Source organism: Myxine glutinosa, chromosome 1 (genome assembly GCF_964187855.1).
Source record: "Myxine glutinosa chromosome 1, kmMyxGlut1.1, whole genome shotgun sequence".
Classification (NCBI taxonomy): domain Eukaryota; kingdom Metazoa; phylum Chordata; class Myxini; order Myxiniformes; family Myxinidae; genus Myxine; species Myxine glutinosa.
Window position 1 is genome coordinate 218,610,915 of NC_136261.1, and position 18,415 is coordinate 218,629,329.

The 18,415-nt window shown below is 43.9% G+C and overlaps 2 protein-coding genes across 2 annotated transcripts in view; both read right to left on the reverse strand.

Moving 5' to 3' along the window:
• LOC137434214 (mth938 domain-containing protein) overlaps positions 1–897 on the reverse strand; it is a 233,412-nt gene extending 232,515 nt beyond the window's left edge. The window contains exon 1 of the mRNA XM_078783855.1: positions 823–897. The gene's annotated coding sequence lies outside the window, so the exon portion shown is untranslated. The remainder of the gene's footprint in view (positions 1–822) is intronic.
• TMEM237 (transmembrane protein 237) overlaps positions 1–18,415 on the reverse strand; it is a 78,978-nt gene that overhangs the window by 49,472 nt on the left and 11,091 nt on the right. The window contains exons 3-4 of the mRNA XM_068127057.2: positions 17,332–17,345; positions 3,981–4,043 (exon numbers count right to left, since the gene is read on the reverse strand). Of these exons, the coding sequence (XP_067983158.2) occupies positions 3,981–4,043; positions 17,332–17,345 (77 nt within the window). The remainder of the gene's footprint in view (positions 1–3,980; positions 4,044–17,331; positions 17,346–18,415) is intronic.

The following is an 18,415-nucleotide window of genomic DNA, read 5'->3' on the forward strand; positions in this document are numbered from 1 at the left end:
AATGCCAACAGCAGGGCCGAGGGAGAAAAGAGATGGAAACGAACAAACAAGGGTAACAACGATGAGGAGAGAACGCAAACAAGATGAATACAGAAGCAAAATTTTTGGAGGGGCAGGTAGTTTCATGGTTTAACGCGTGTAGAAACTACAGGTTTACATCATTAATTTATCAAACATGTATTAACACCACTAGCCAATCAGAATAAAGTTTAGCAAAGAAGAACAAGCCTGTCCCACCGATCATTGAAATACATATTTTGCTTCAATGGCAGATATACAGTGCCTTCAGAAAGTATTCACACCCCTTGACTTTTTCACATTTTGGTGTGTTACAGCTTGAATTTGAAATGGATGAAATTTAAATTTGTTGTCACCAATCGATACAAAATACCCCATAATGACAAGTAGTGGGGCGGCTTAGCCCAAATATTCAAAAGAATTGTGCATTTTGTGATACAAGCACCAAATTTGGCACAAATGTACATTAATATGTTGCGAACATTTTCAGATATTGGGCCACTTGAAATTCCGTAATTTTTTTTTTCAAATTTTTTCAAATTTCGTAATTTCAAATTTTTCGGGTGACACCGTCACAATTTCGGTCTTCGAGGCCGGCCGATAGGCAAAGTGTGACCGGAAGGGACGAGGTTCTCCTGACCACGTGGCCCTCGATCTGGGAAGCGAGAGGCGTTCCATGAGTGGACGCGCCCCTCACGCCCGACTTTTGGGCGGCCCCGGCAGGCCGTTTGTTTTGACGTTCCGTGACAGGCCCCGCACCCCCACCTCCGGGCCGACCGGAAGCTTGTGCTGAGTACATCATACCTGAACAACTCAGTGAGGCAGAACACAGCAGTGCACACCAGGGTGACCCCTTCAGTGCATAAACCAATTAACCTGTCCACTGCAGGGCATATAGAAATGAAGTTATTTTCTGCATCTATCTATAATTCTAGTAATCTCTGTGTGTGTGTCTGTGTGTGTGTCTGTGTGTGTGTTTGTCTGTGACCGCTGTTTCTCGACAACCACGGGTCCGATATACTTGAAACTTGCCAGGTATATTGCTGGGGACCCGAGGATGTGCCTTTTCAAGGTTTGAAATTAATCGCAGAAGTACTTACCGAGCTATGGTCACCGTACTCGCAAGCCGTTCGCTTTGGCTTTGCGAATGGACCAAACCATTTCATGTAAATAGAGGGGGGGGGGGGGGGTTCTACCGTACTCGCAAGCCGTTCGCTTTGGCTTTGCGAATGGACCAAACCATTTCATGTAAATAGAGGGGGGGGTTCTGTGGTCGTTACTGCCACGTGGTTTCAAAGTTTTTTTTTGTTGTTGTTGTTTGCACGCATGTTTTTTTGCACCCACGTACGGGCACGCCCTAGTATAATAATAATATAAGTTCAGTTCTATATAACAATTTCTGTTATCACCACTACCACTACAACTACCACTACTACAAGCTTTGTCTGGAATTTTGTGGACTAACAGACAAACAGACATACAGACAAGCTGGGATCAAAACATTACCTCCTTCCACCATTGAGTGTAGAGGTAAACATCATGGAAATTATATCATGCCCTAGATTTAATTCATGCTTACCCGTGTATTTGCTTCACTGGTTCACAAGGTCTTTTGCATACATGTAATTCAGACTCTCGTCTTCATTGCTGACCACACAATGTTCGCAACATATTAATGTACATTTGTGCCAAATTTGGTGCTTGTATCACAAAATGCACAATTCTTTTGAATATTTGGGCTAAGCCGCCCCACTATATCGGCCGGCCTCGAAGACCGAAATTGTGACGGTGTCACCTGAAAAATTTGAAATTACGAAATTTGAAAAAATTTGAAAAAAAAAATTACGGAATTTCAAGTGGCCCAATATCTGAAAATGTTCGCAACATATTAATGTACATTTGTGCCAAATTTGGTGCTTGTATCACAAAATGCACAACAGGTTTGCTATGCTGCTACACTAAAGGTGAAAACATGTTTTTACAATTACAAATTTATTGAAATTGAAATACAGAAATATCTAATTTACAGTATTCAGTCCCCTGAGTCAATACCGTAATTCTTCATTTCAATACCGTAATCTCAAAAATAAAATTACGATTTTCTTGTCAGATTAGTGGTTTAACCACTGATGCCCTCCTATGGGAGGGATATTGAAACTATATTTCGCTCAAGGAAGGAGCGTGTATTACAAGTTCGAATAAATTACCCAATAATACGACAGTCATCTGATAAATTGATTTATTTGTTAGAAGACCATCATGAAAGTTGACAGTCGAGAAAAAGTTAAAGCAAGTTTCTGCCAGATGCGGACATTACGAGACACATGGTAGAGTTTGATCAGGCAGGTTAGGTTTCAATTTTACAATAATAAATCACCTTAATCTCCATCAGTCAGACTGTTTGGATTAATGAGTGAGGAAAGTGGGTGATCCAAGAATCGTATGTCAGAAAACTCACATATTGAAGGAAATAAATTACTTTTGTTTACGTCAACAAAAAAGTGGAAGGAAATTGTGATCACTAAGTTCGCACAAATGTTGGGCCTTCATATTACATCGAGGAAGATTACTACATTTACAGTTTATATTTCATATACTGTACATATCATTGTTTAATCAACAGGATAAATGATATATGAAAGGATATCCCAAATGTTGAAACAACTCTGTTTCAAAAGTTGTCATTTAGCTTAAAAATAAAGCCAACTACAACATTAAAATGAACCCTTTGATCAATATTCTTGTTGCATTATCCTACTATATTAAACAAGGCAATTCTTTGTATGTGTATATGTGTATGCGCATCTGAAGATCATAGAAAAAAATAAAATAAACACGACTGGGCCGATCTCCACCAACCTTTGCACACGTTTGGGATACCCAGGATCAGGTCATGGGCACAAACAAGATCCCTCTCCCTCCACCACCACAAGGCAATTCTCTGTATGTATGTACAGTATGTGTAGTATATGCATATGATGTCTGAAAATCATAGAAAAAAAATCAAGTGTGCAAGAAAAAAAAAGCGGATCTCCAGCAATTTTTTATGCGTACTAAGGGTACCCAGGGTCAGGTCGTGGGGAGAACTCCTTTTCCCCTCCATACCCTTCCTCCACCCACGAGGTCATGGTTCCCTCTGCAAGCATAAGTTCCACCATAATGGGAGGAGCGGGTGAACTATATTAAAATAAGGGATTTCTCTGTATGTGTGTACATCTGAGCATTGGAGAATCGACTAGAACGGCACTCTTTGGCGTCACCCAATATTCCCCTACCCACATTACTACATCATCATACATACTTGTACCAAGTTCGATTTTAATCCCTTTAGCTGTTCTCAAGTATCACATTTTTACCTGACATGACCTCTGACCTTTAATGCCAAAATCTAATCAGTTCGTATTTTCATCATAACATATACTTATACCAACTTTTGTGAAAATCCCATCACTGGTTCACAAGTTATCGGGGTAACAGGATTTTTTTACCTAACATGACCTCTGACCTTTAACCTGTTACCCCAAAATCTAATCAGTTAATCTTTACATCATTTTACATATCTATACCAAGTTTGATTTAGATCCCTTCAGCCATTCTGAAGTTATCGCGGTAACGAAAACCTATCATGGACGGATGCATCGATGGACAGATGGACAGATAACCTGAACGCATAATGCCTCTGGTGACTTCGTAGGTGGAGGCATAAAACAGCTGGCCCAATCTGGGGAGACGACTTGCCATTTTTTCCTGTATATGTGGAATAGTGCATGTGGTTTAACCACTGATCCATGCCTAAGGGAGAGTGTAGTGAAACCATATTTCGCTCGCTGTGGGAGCAGGTATTACTAGTTAGAATAGATGACCGAATAATACAAGTGTGCCTGTATATGCGTAGATGAAGGATAAGTGTGGTAGATGATCACTGAAAAACACGGTAAAGCCCAAAACTCCAAATACCATACCAGATGTTTGTTTTCTGGTTACATCCCTGCGTTTCATTCTGACGGGGGAGAGTGGAACTTCCTCTGTTACAAAGAGAGAGAGAGAGAGAAAAGCAACGATTAAGTTTAATGAAAGGATTGTGCATTCACATTAAATAAAGACACTACGTTTAAAGAGGCAATTCATTGTTTGTAATTCTGAGATGAAGATTCCTGGAAATAGAGGGTAAAAAGTTCTGCCAAAAATAAATAAATTTTAAAAAGCAGAGAGCACACAGGCAAGGAAGAGAAAGACAGTGTTACATGTTACAAGGATAAAATCAAGTAAAAAATCTGCAAGAAAAGTCTGTGGGATGGAGTACTGCTCAATTTTTCCTTCAATTCTTTCTTTAATACTAAAAGCACATGCTCCCTAAGGGAGCGGGCTGTTGGGGGGTGGGGAGGGAATTTTGTTATTATCCTTATTCAAACGTGTAATTCAAAATACCTCTCGCTGCATAATTCAAAACACCTCACTGCACTGGAAAGCATGGAGAAAGGAATACTGTACTGTAGAGGGTGGGACTTGTAATACCCTCTCCCACCTGGAATGGTGCTACGCAATGCACTTTTACATAGAGAATTTGCATCCTCCTCCACCCCTCACCCCCCCAGTCCTCTGTAATTCGTGCATAGTGGATAAACACAACCTATGCTGATCCTATGTAGCAAGTCTGGATGTAGTCGGCCCCAAACTGTAGGAGTAGCGCAACACGCACGTGCACACACATACGCATCCTAGTAATGCCTCGGTCACAAATGGCCTGTGGCGTGTTGGCGGCGGCCGTAAGTCCCCAAAATTGCCATAACCGTGCGGTGGCTGCACGGTAGATACGGTAGCCGTGAGGTGATCTCAAGGTTTTTTGCTCGTCGCAGGGGCTTACGATTTTTAAAATTTGACATTAAACTTTTTTTCGGAAATCGCTAGGCCGTAGGCCGCAACCCCACCGCATGTAGTACCGCAAGGTCTTGCGGCCTCCGTGAGATGGCCGTACGATGTTCTAAATATCGTACAGCGGCCGTGCAGTGACTTTAGTGCTGCCGTACGATGGCCTAACGGCAACCGTGACAACCGCAACAACCGTGCGTGCGCCTTGCGATTGCCTTGCGGTCGCCGTGAGGGCGCCTCGCGGTTCGCCTTGCGGTCTCCTCACGCATTTTGATTTCATGACTTTTACGATTGCCGTGCGGACCCCGTAACATTTGTGAACACTGCTGCCGCAGCCCGCAAAGCCGTATGATTTGTAAAAATCCCATCTACAAACCGCAGACCGCAGAACCGTGCGGCGGCAGCATCATATGTGACTAAGGCATAAGGAGGATTACCCAACAAATATTTTTTATATTTAATCAAAAATAAACCAGACCCCAGCTAACAGTAATATAATTAACAGTTCCTGCTGTGCCTGACTTCACACTGAAATTCAAATTGAAAAGAGGGGAGGGGGAATCTCTTCTATATTTTCACAAAAGATCACTGCCCAACTCATTCCAAGGCATTCTTACACCATCTTAGGAAGCATCCTGAAGCAGAAGTTCTAGAAAATCTTATAAATAAACAAGATATGATGATATCGAGATGTGAATATCATAAGGATCCTTAACGAGGCTAACCGTCGAATCCAAAAGGGATTATTCAGGGTTTCAAAACTGTGGTTTTGCTGCTTAAATGTAGCAATGCTCATGATATGGAGCATCCAGATATTATGTGGACAGAAAGGCAAAATACAAGATCAAGGCTCATCGAAGAGCGAGCTAACAGAGAGTAGAAAGCAATGAAATGCCAGTAAGGTAGTGGTGTCATATTTGGACTTGGAAAGCAGGGGATTGAACAGGATAGAAGCTAAAGGAGGGGAGGAAACACAGTGACCTGAAAATAAGATGGTTGGATAAGGTAGGGTTAATGGTGGTAGAAAAGGTCATGGGCAGGGATGGGGTATGACAAGAGATGGTAGTGCACTACCTACTTGCAATGCAGGAGAGGAGAGTGGGATTGAACAAGAAGGTAGTTCCACAAACATGAGAAAAGGTGAACAAAAAGAGTAGGTGTGCATTGAGCTTGTATTTATGAATATCAATCAGGATGGGGTTACTAGAGAACTCATGAAACATGGAGGAGCAGGTGAGTATCAGAGGGCTGAGAGAGTCCTCTGATGCTCACCTGCTCCTCCATGTTGCACGCGTTCTCTAGTAACCCCAACCTGATACTATGCCAATGATATTGAATGCGTTGGATTCTGCGGATTCCAAGAGACGGATGATATCCTGGGGCACCAGCCCACAGGGGAGAGCAGCATTTCAGTGACCAATGCTCAAAAGGTCTTTTTTTTTTTTTTTTAAATCAACCTTACTCTTTACAGAATGTTGGAGTTTCCAAAGCAGTTTCTTGGCAAGGGTTATACTGGGTGGTTTGCCATTGCCTTCCCAGCATTGATTGTCTGTGCTCTATCCTTTAAATGCTGAGCATCAAGCAAGGAAGCAGCACATACAATTTTTTAAGTCGTTGGCATGACTTGGCCAGGATCCCAACTGCCGACCTCCCAGACTCAAAGAGGACGCTCTAACCATTACGCCACCGAGTCTGGTTAACGTTCTCATAGGGTTTGGAGTAATCAATTTATCAAGGAAAGCTTTGTAACAAGGTTATATCAGAAGAGATCACAGTTGTTGAGGCCTACAAGTTCAAAAGACTGTAACCTCTTCCAGTGGCTGACCATTGGAAGAAATAGGTGAATTAGATTTCTGGAGCGGCAGGTTGAATGGTAGATTTCCCAGGATTGAAAGACACGTTCCATTTGTAAGATCAACATCTAATCAATTCCAGATCAGCAGAGAGCGACACAGCTGCTGTCTACCTGTCAGTGAGATGGGGGTATAATATGGCACAATGTGGAATAAATTGCAAAAAGGATTCGAAGGCCTTCCAAAACATCATATAGGTCATTTATGTAGATGAAAAACAAGACTGGGCTAAAGACACTGTACCATGTGGCATAACTATCAAATACCACCTCTTCACTGGAAGGGTGATTGTGAACCCTGGTCTCACACTAGCAATTGCTGCATGGGTCTGACCAATATGGAGAGACTGACACACATCCACCCCAGAACCATATAATACAGTACTAGAATTGGGCGAACTCTGTTTGATTGAAAACGATTGTGACTGGAGGATACGTGATTACATGACTGTAAGGCACCATCTTGTTACCCACCTTCACCGAGCGAAATGCTAAATAGTGTGCATCTCCCGCATCTATGTGGACTCTGTCATATTTACATCTCGTCGTAATCATCATTTTTCATTCCGAAGTCAGTTTTGGGGTGTAAACGATGACGTGCTGTTCAGCATGGGGGCAGTCCCAATCGATCAGACAGAGGAAGGAAGATGCAGCTTTATCTTCGTGATCCAGAAAGGAGGAAAATATGGTAAAGTAAAAGCTCATCACAAGGAATGGACAGCCAACAACGACTCGTTTCTCTGTGCTGTGTTGAGAATAATTTTGTTGCTGTTAAAACAAACTGAAGTGGAATCAGGGCAATAAGTAAATAACTTAAATGGTAATTGATCCGCGGTGAGAGCAATGGAATCCCTTTTACAGATTCCCTTTTCTCTCATGGCGGATCAATTACCATTTAAAGTATTTACTTCTTATTTGTTTTGACTTCTCTTCCCACATAATAAGTACAACAATTTTATCCTGAAATTATCAATTACACTCCAAGAAGAATCAGGGGTTGTACCGAGTGACATCCATTGTCATGATAATACGATCCTATAATGGGAAATCTCTTCTGTGGTTGTGTTCAAAGTTGTGGTCCAAATAATAAAATAATCTGTATGTACCAACAGGCATACGTCATGTAACATTACATATTATTACATATATGGGACCACACAGAATCTTGAGTGGACCATACCTTTCATGCATGAAAACAATATTACTACTGTAGAAAAATCATGAAATGTCACAAAATGTGACGTGTTTTGTTTCAGCAAAGCCAAGCTGAGATACAAGAAACCTTGTCTGTTCTGTGACTTGGCATACCTGGTACAAAGAGTTCATCCTTAGTTATTTTTAAAAGTTAGGCTCACAGCAAAGGGTCTTGAGGATCTAAAGTGTCTTGATAGTGGGGCGGCATAGTTCAATATATATCCACAATCGTTCATTTTTGTGATAGAAGCACCAAATTCGGCAGATGTGTTGACAAATATATTTAGAACAAATATGGATATTGGGGCATCAGAAACTCGCCCCCTGGTGGCCATAGCAGCCATTTGATTCATAAACGATTAAAAAAAACAAAAAAAACATTTAAATACACATTAAATTAAGAAAAATACAATTAGACACACACACAGTCACTCACACACATTTTTCTGCGAAGCTACCCTCCACACGCCACCCCCACCCACCGCTAGCAGGCCAGCCAGCACATGCGTCATGCCACAACCAGTGCAATCGACTGTCCATCAAGGCATGTTAAACATTTTATTTGAACTGCAATAACTATTATATTATATAATCGTTACACATGTTGAACACCATAGGTAAAGTGTTATACATCTGGCCCGGTGTATAAAGAAGTGAATCAGGTGAGCAATCTTAGCTTTCTAGCTAGCTAAATTAGCTTTCTGACTAGCTGTAGTATTAGGCCAAGCTAGGCTAGGTTGAGCAATTTTAGCTTACTACAGTAAAACTCGCATAAGTCGGCACTTTTGGGACCAGCATTTTAGTGCCGACTTACAAAAATGACGATATACGCATAAGTCGTCATTTTGGCGACTTCTGTGTAAGTCGTCAAAATGACCGACTTATGCGTATATCGTCATTTCGACGACTTACAAAGCCGTCATTTTGACGACTTGAAGGTCAAGCTTGTATATCGTCAGGCTTCATATCTACTAGTTGCATACGCTAGCTATAATTTGAACTGGATTGAGCGAGACTGGCCTGCGTGTTGTGTTTCGACGAAACAATGACTCCTCACTCTGTACAGTGGGCTGCATACACTGCGCCATGGATTTCTTATGACGACTTACGACTAGGATTTTACTGCTGTTTGTATTAGATGGGACCGGTCTGAGGGTGCCGACTTGTGGATATTGACGACTTGTATATGACGACTTTGACACGGTCATTGAAATTGATTTTCCATTAGAGAAAATCGGGACTTTGACTTCCATGACGACTTCAGCGAATTGACGGGTTAGACGATGGCGTCTTATGCGAGTTTTACTGTAGTTAGCTAAATTAGTTTTCTAGCTAGCTAAAGTAGGCCAAGCTAGGTTAGGTTGAGCGATTTTAGCTTTCTAGCTAGCTAAATTAGCTTTCTAGCTAGCTAAAGTAAGCCAAGCTAGGCTAGCTAGCTAAATCATGCTTTAAAGTTAACTACATTTGGCGTAGTAGTAGTAGTAGTAGTAGTAGTAGTAGTAGTAGTAGTAGTAGTAGTAGTAGTAGTAGTGTACTAGAAACTAGAAAGAGTATTAATATCATACTAGTAAAATATAGAAAGAACTACTTGTTCTAGTGCTTATTATATTAGGATTAAAAAACAAAATGTTCTTTCTGACAATTTCTGAATCTGTGGTGCTTGTATTATTGCAGATCACATAATAATCAAGATGGTGGCAACTAATTGACTATGTCAAAAAGGTTTCTGCTAAAAGACACAGGGTGTCCAACACCCTCGACATCTTCTAAATAACAGCCTGCAAACAAGATAAACTGGGCACTGTGTGTCATCTGCCAAGAAGACCGTAAAGAGAAGCTGACTGATCCAACACTGACGAAGAGGAAGGATGCTGGGAGTGCATACACGTCTTTAGCTGAAAGTCTCCTGAGACTGAATGAACTGAATGAACTACCCGGAGATATACAGATAGAGATACTAGATGAAGGAAATGGGCTTGAAGCTGCTCTTGTTGACAACAAAGCTCAGTGGCATCAATCATGCAGGCTGGCCTTCAACAAGAACGAAGTTCAACGGGCCGAGAAGAGAGCTCTGAAAAAGTCTAGCAGTACAGGTGACGATGACACCATTGCAGTCCCAAGTAAACAGAGAAGGGGACGTTCTAGCACTGAGAACCCAGCAAAGGAAGCACTCTGTTTTTTCTGTTGCAAGCCAGCTGGCACAGATGGTCTTCATGAGGCAGCAACGTTCCATCTGGACAAGCAAGTTCGGACATGTGCAGAGCTCTTACAGGACACAGAACTGCTGGCTCGACGAAGTGCAGGAGATATGATTGCGCTTGAATCCAAATATCACAATAAGTGCTTGGTGGGCCTCTACAACCGTGTCAGAAAACACAAAACTCAAGAAAAGCAGGGAACCGATGAGGAAAAAATGCTATCAGGAATCGCTTTTGCTGAAGTTGTCATGTACATCGAAGAATCACGTTTTGATGACAGCACTGCACCAGTTTTCAAGCTGGCTGATCTGGCTGATATGTACAGGTCAAGGATGGAGCAGCTTGGCATTAAGCTTGAATCTAAAGTAAACACCACAAGATTGAAGGAAAGACTTTTGGCTCAGATCCCAGACTTGCAAGCTCAGCCCCAGGGGCGGGATGTTCTCCTTGCATTCTCTGATGACATTGGTGCAGCCCTGACTAAGGCATGTGAATGGGACAGTGACAGTGATGCTGTGTACTTGGGCCGTGCTGCAAACATTGTACGTCGCCACATGTTTGAGCTGAAACCCTTCACTGGATTCCATGAAGGCTGCCAAAGAGATTCTGTGCTGAAGCTACTCCTGGCACTGGTAAATATGGTCCTTGAAGGTCCAAGCATCAGAGACCAGAGTGCATATCCAGCAAAGTCAGCAGCCTTAACCATCGCACAACTGCTTAAGTTTAACAGCGTCAAGCACAGGCGGCTTGAAGGATCCACATCTGTCAACGTCAGACACAATGCCACTCAGGAAACACCTGTTCCAATGTATATAGGCCTGATGGTCCATGCCCAAACCAGGAAGAGGGAAGTTGTGGAACGGCTTTCACATCTCGGTGTCAGTATCACATATGACCGTGTGCTTCGTCTGTCAGCCCAGCTAGGAGAAAGTGTCATACAGCAGTACCACAAGGATCAGGTGGTCTGCCCTCCTAAGATGCGTGGTGGCGTCTTCACAACTGCTGCGGTTGATAATATTGACCATAATCCTAGCTCAACTACCTCAAAGGAGTCCTTCCATGGCACAGGTATCTCACTCTTTCAACTCCCTGCCTTTGCAGGTCAAGGAGTTGACCGCAGTATTGCGATTGTTGGAGGTTCTGCAGGCAAAAAGACAGTGGGCCATTTGCCAAGCTACTACACAGACGTTCCACCTGTTGTCGGTAGCACCACAAAGGCACCTGTACCACCTAGCACTGTGGCATCTTTGAGCAGGGAGAACTCTGACCAGAGCATCAAGGAAGAGTACTGCTGGCTAGAAAATGTGCGGAACATTATAGCACTTCCATCTGAAGATGAAGAGAATCAGAGTGTGGACAACATGTCCTGGGCTGCATACCATGCAAGTCACCAGCCTGCCGGGGAGGAAATCATATGCCCAAGTGCCCTACTCCCTCTGTTCCACGAGAGTGCCCACACCATGGCAATGATCAAACACGTGATGGACATAGTCAGAAAGGTTGTTCAACATCTGAATGCTGAGCAGACACCGGTACTAGCATTTGATCAACCCTTGTATGCGATTGCCAAGCAGATCCCGTGGAAGTGGCCAGAGATGTATGGGGAAGACAAGATTGTTGTGATGTTTGGTGGCCTGCATATAGAGATGGCAGCTCTGAAGACCCTGGGTGATTGGTTGAAAGGCAGTGGCTGGGTTGAAGCACTGGTACAAGCGGAGATAACAACAGCAGGCACTGCCGACTCCTTCTTGCGTGCAGCACATGTTACTCGCACCCGACGTGCCCACCAAGTCACAGTGGCTGCATTATACATCCTGCAACATCGGGCCTACAGTAACCGTGACATAGATACAGAAGACGATCCTTTGAGCTTTGACGAATGGTGCCGAAAGAGGGGCGAGAGCTGCCCTCAATTCCAGTACTGGGCAAAAGTCATGGAATTGGAGCTGTGTTTACTGGTCTATGTGCGATCCCTGCGTCAGTCCTCTTTCAGCATGTACCTCGATGCTCTGACAGAACTCGTCCCCTGGTTCTTTGCTCTGGACCACACTAACTATGCCCGCTGGATCCCAGTTCATCTCCATGACATGTCTGAACTACCAACAAGACACCCAGATGTTGCCAGAGAATTCAATGCTGGGAATTTCACCATTCAGAAGAGCAACAGGGTCTTCTCAGCAATCCCTATCGACCAAGCACAAGAGCAAAATAATGCTTGCATCAAGAGTTTTGGAGGGGCAGTAGGTCTTACAGACAACCCTAGTGCCCTTCGGCAGTGGATGGTAGCTGGCCCTGAGGTTGCCGCAGTGATTGAGGACTTTGAAGATGCACACCAGCTCATGGGAAGAGGAGATGAGGTGCTCCACCATGACCAGACAGCAAGTGTGCAGAAAGCATTTAAGAAAGACGTCTGCTCCCTCATCAATGTATTGGAAGAACTGGGCAATCCATTTGAAGAGGAGAGCAAAGACCTGCTTGTCCTTGACAGCAAAGACATTGCTGAACCATCGGCAGTGGAGACTGTTGAAAAGGCACAGAAGATTGGTCAACAGCAGTTTCAAGCATTCACAAAAGAATGTCTTGTGGAGAGAACAAAGCCCATTGATGACCCAATCCACCGCAACCGGTTGACACTGTTTGTTGGCTCAACAAAAAGATGGCAAGTAAGCAGAAGCAGCAGCTGACCTCAATGAAAAGTGATGTCGAGCTGTTCTCACGACTCTACATTAGCTGTCAAACAAGAGATGGAAACCTGGAAGACTTCTTTCAGCATGAGAACCAAGCATGGCCACCAGCGCTCTCCGATGGAGAAAGATTACGACTTGGGGCCAAGAGTGACCTTCTGACATGCCTGGAGGACCTGTCTCCAGCTCAGACTAAAGCCCCTGATGCTACTTGTGTAGTTCTTGATGGAGCTGCCATCATTCAGATGATGAGGCCAGCAGGTGCCAAGACATTTGATGAATATGCCCAGCAGATATTCATCCCATACATCTCTTCTCATCTGCGCAGTGTGTCACGTGTGGACCTTGTTTGGGATACTTACAAGGATGACTCCCTGAAAGGCACAGCAAGAGCCAAGCGTGGAAAGGGTGTAAGGAGACGTGTGGTTGGGAAGGCTGCCATACCAGGAAACTGGCAGAACTTTCTGCGGGTTGACAGCAACAAAACTGAACTATTCAGTTTCTTGTCCAGGGTCCTCCTTCAGGTGTTCTGTGAAGAAGACAAGGAAGTTGTCCTCACTGATGGGCAGGGTGTGCTCAGCACACAGCTACTTCAAGATCTCCACACCCTGGCCCCATGCAGCCATGAAGAGGCTGATAGTCGTATGCTACTGCACGTATCACATGTTGCACAGCATGGCCACCAACAGGTGCTGATTCGGACTGTTGACACTGATGTTGTGGTCTTGGCTGTGTTTGCCATAAGTCTACTACCATCTGGATGTGAACTCTGGCCAGCATTTGGAACAGGCAAGAGCTTTCGCTACCTGGCAGCCCACGAAATGGCTGCATGTCTCGGACCAGAGATGTCATGTGCCCTTCCAATGTTTCATGCTTTGACAGGCTGTGACACCGTATCCAGCTTTGCTGGACATGGAAAGAAGGCAGCATGGTCTACATGGAAGTCGCTTCCAGAATTGACAGATGCACTACTGATGCTGGCAAGTGGACCAAACGAGATCCCAGATGATGCAATGAACATTATTGAGAGGTTTGTCATACTTCTCTTTGACAGAACAAGCACCTGCACCAAGGTGGACGATGCAAGAAGGAAGCTCTTTCTACGGAAAAACTCAGTGCAGAAAATACCACCTACCCGAGCTGCTCTGGTGGAGCACATCAAGAGAGCAGTTTACCAGGGTGGTCACATCTGGGGAAAGACACTGCTACCAGACCCTGTGCTGCCATCACCAACTGACTGGGGATGGGTGAAGACAGAAGGATTGTATGAGCCCCACTGGACGACATTACCACAAACATCAAAATCCTGCTACGAGCTGATCTCTTGTGGCTGCAAGAGTGGTTGCAGAACGCGCTGCAAGTGTAAGAAGGCTGCTCTTCAGTGCACAGGCCTCTGCTTCTGTGAAGGAGAATGTGAGAGCTGACCCTAAAATTCTCTGACCCCAAAAAACATCAAATGACACGCAGGTGTCCGGAAGAACCACACATTTTGGAACTGCACCCCAGAGACACAGAAAACACTACAGGTGTTTTTCACACTATAAAAAATTGGTTGAAAATCTGCAAAATGCCCCTTTAATGGCTTCAGTACATTCACTGAACATTGTTAGATATCGTATGTTCAAACTGTTACAGTGTAATTGTTAGTATGTTCACTGAACATTGTTAAATGGCCTTTGGTAATACAGCTACAGTGTAATCCACTATATCACACCATGTTGTTAGATTTCTTTAATTTAATATTGTCCTCCATTGGAATACATTTTTTTTCACTTTAACTGGTCTTTAAATTATATTTGTGGTGCTGAAAACATGGTAACAGCAGCTTGGGGGTGACCAAAGTGTTCTATTCCAGTAACCGCTGGCAGCCATTTTGGAAAATGGTTGCCACTGTCATCAGAATGCCAATCTGCAATGCCCCAATATCCAGATTCATTCAACATATTGTTGCGGATATGGGATTTGCATCCATCCATATCCGCTTGTAAATATTCCCCTATTTCCTCAATACTTCCCAACTATCCCCAATCCCCCATTCCCTAGTCCCATTTTCTGTAAACAACACTCTGTAGACCCGACTTCCCCCTATTTCCCCCATTAAATGTCGTGCCCAGGTTCACCGCATCTCATGTAAGACAACTATAGGACATCTTGCTAGTTATTCTTAGTCAATTTTTTTTTTTTTTTTTTTTTGTATACTGAATCGAGGCTCGTGAAAGAGCTAACATTTACTTCACAAACAAATCAACCAGACAAACAAAATATATAAAAAGCGGGAGCGGAAAACAAGATGGGGAGAGAAGGTGAAGCACACAAACACAACATTTGAGAGCAGGGAGATGTGTGGAAGGGAGAGGGCTTGGGGGGAGGAGGCATGGGAAGGGGGGGGGGGGGGTGGAGGGAGAAGTATAAAACACAAGGACACCAATGACTTCCAGGACAGAAGTTGGTATTTCAAAAAAGTGGAATTGGGGTGAAATTAGCGGGGGTAGAAAAGATCAAGGTTTTGGATGGGGGAAGATAAGAGATGGTGGTGAACAGCTGTTTTAAAGACCTGGAGGGTGGAGTGGGATTGAAGAGAGTGAGGGAGTTTGTTCCAGAGGCGGGAGAAAAGAGGAATGAAGGAGTGAAGGTGAGCAGAGAGTCTTAATTTTGGCAGTTTGACCATAAGAGGTTTGCAGGCAGATCTTGTGCGACCTGTAGGAATATTTGCGGGACAGAGCCCAGAGAGAGCTGGGGGGGCAAGGCCAGAGAGGAGTCGGTAGAAGATGGAAAGACCACCAACCTGCCTGCGGTGAGTGAGTGAGAGGCCCTTGGAGTTAGCTTCATCGCGGGAGATTCCAATGATTCTGAAATCTATGTCTATGTCAGTTAAGGACTCGTGTTAAGTGTCAGTTAAGTGTCAGTTAAGTTAAGTGTCAGTTATGTCAGTTAAGTCTATGTCAGTTAAGGACTCGTTTCCATTAATTCTGACCCTTCGTTGCACCAGAATGTGATTGTATGGCACCGTTAGGAAGTTTAGGACCTCCCAATACCTCCCCGCAGCTCTTCCTCACAGTTCAACAACAACAACAACAACAACAACGAGCGCAGGGAGTGCGCGTCCTCACTCCGGCTTGGTTGGTAGGGGGTGTTGGGAGGGCACCAGGCCTTCCCAACGAGCCGCCATCGAACATGTGCTCGATGGGGTTACCAAATAGGGGCTCCCTGTCAGCTCCTCGTCAAGGGCGGAGCCCGGTAACCCCCGCACCCAATGGAAGCGGCGGACCGGCCCCAGTGGGGCGGAGCCAACCAGCCGAGGGCGTGTCACTCCCCGCTGAGCATGCGCAGGGAGAGGGAGGTGACGTCAGATGCGCGCTGAGCTTGGAGCAAGCAAGACCACCTCCGAGTGCTGTGAGGCCTCCCTGCATCTTTTGGACCGTGCTTTATCCTGTCCCCGAGCCAAGGTGCACCTTGTGCTATCGACCTACCTGTCCCTTCCTGCCATCAATCCCTGTGTAAGTCAGCCTTGTTCCGTTTGTCTGTGGTCTGTCTGGGATAAGATAAGACGGTAATTAAGTGCCCATCTCTTCTGTGTCTTTACCTCACTGCCTTGTAATCTACCCCTTTTCTCCACCACTGTAATTATACCCTCCTCCGGAGGTCTTGAGAACTGTACCCCTTGCGTCGTTTCCTCTTTCCCAGTCGTCGTGTCCTTTCTATCATTGATTTGGCATAGCGCGATTTGGCCAACGTCTGGGTGAATCGGGTGAGTTGGGGAAGAATCGGGGGAAGTGTTAGGTCGCGGCAATACCACCGCTCGGTAAATAACATCTTTAACCGCGTCCATAACAATATATTAAGCTATAAATGTAGAAAATCTGGCACTTCTATCACAAAAATGAACGATTTTTTAACTATGCCGCCTCACTATGAGGGGTTAAAAGGTACTAAGTGTCTTTATGATCTAATGGGGTCTTGAGGGTCTAACGTTAAAGCTCCAAGGGTCTTAAGGGGTCTAAGATGTCTAGACTCTGAGGGTCTAAAGTCAAAAGTCTGAAAAGGCCTAAACTCTAAAAGGTCTGAATGTTTGAAGGGCCGTAAAGGTCCAAAGGATCTAAGGGGTTTAAAATAAACTGTCTGTAAATGTCTCAAAGGTACATTCCAATAGTACATAATTAATGCTACACCACACGTGAAGAGTTGGATGACAACATGGCGCCTATTACTAAGATCGCCGAACTCTAGTATTCTATAGCTCTGATCCACCCTATTTATGCATCAGTTGCATAGATTTCAGTCAATTTTGATTCAAGGGCATTAGCTTTAGCAAGAATACCAAATATCCGAAAATTAAATACTGCACAACAATTCTGAAGGTATTAACCCACCTGTAATTCCAGTATAGCTAACCTCTTGGTAAAGACAAGTTCTTCACTAGTGTAAAACAAACTGCAATTTCAAAATCGTCGTTATGCTACCATGTGAAGTTAGATTTTCATTCTCAAAAATATTGTTTTCCTGATGCAATACTTACCTAAAGTCTCCTTCCTGCGTTGAAAAAAAAGAAAAGAGACAAGGCATTATTATTTAATATTAAGCAAGTTTAGCAATCACACTCACAAGGTCACATGACCTTTGACCATTTGACCCCAACAACTAATCAGTTAATTTGTGTGCATCAAAGTACATTATTTTACAAAGTTCACAAGTTATTGCGGTAAGAAAAATCTATTACGAACACCCGCACACACAAAGAGACAGACGAACAAGCTGAAAACATAATGCCACTGGTGCCTTTGACTGCGGAGGCATAAAAACACAATGTAGGATAAGATGTCAAGTTAATCTCGGATCTGACTAGCCCCCTTGAAGTGTTTACATACAATAGTTTCATGACAAACAAGATCAAATATTTTTGTGCAAGATTTCTTTCACAAAATTTTTCATTCACCAGTAAGTTTATTGAAATGCTTACAAACAATACAAAAATAGATTATTGAAATTCTTTCAAACTACACTGCTGAAGAGAAAGGTACTGCTGTTGGTGGTTCCTCATAAGGCCCCACCACACGTTGATAATAATTGGTTTCAACGGCGTGGGTGTTTACCAAGGACTATTCACTGTGAGCAATTATGGTTGTGGACAATAGGCACTAGGCAGTGCATAGTAAGGCTCCGCTGATGCCGCGGCAATTGGGGGAAATCTGTGTAGGCGTTCCCAGGGGACAATCAATGGCGAGCGGAAATGGGGGTGCATATTTTAAACTTCATGGTACACATTGCAAAGTTCGCTAGCGGGGAGCTAACAATTGTGCTGTATCCTCGGGGCGTGGCCTTTGCCTCCTGGTGTCCAAAATCCTACAGAGAACAATGGAAAGGTCAGTGTGACATTAACTGCAGTGTGTGTATAAATCGCTGAGACTGGAATCTGTGAATACTTTTTTTGTTTGGAATGGAGGCCACACTGTCTGGAATATGTGAATATTTTTGTCTAGAATGGAGGACACAATGTCTGGAATCTGTGGATTTTTTTTGTCTGGAATGGGGCCCATAATGTCTGGAATATGTGGATATTTTTTTTGTCTGAAATGGGGGCCATGTCTGGAATATGTGGATAT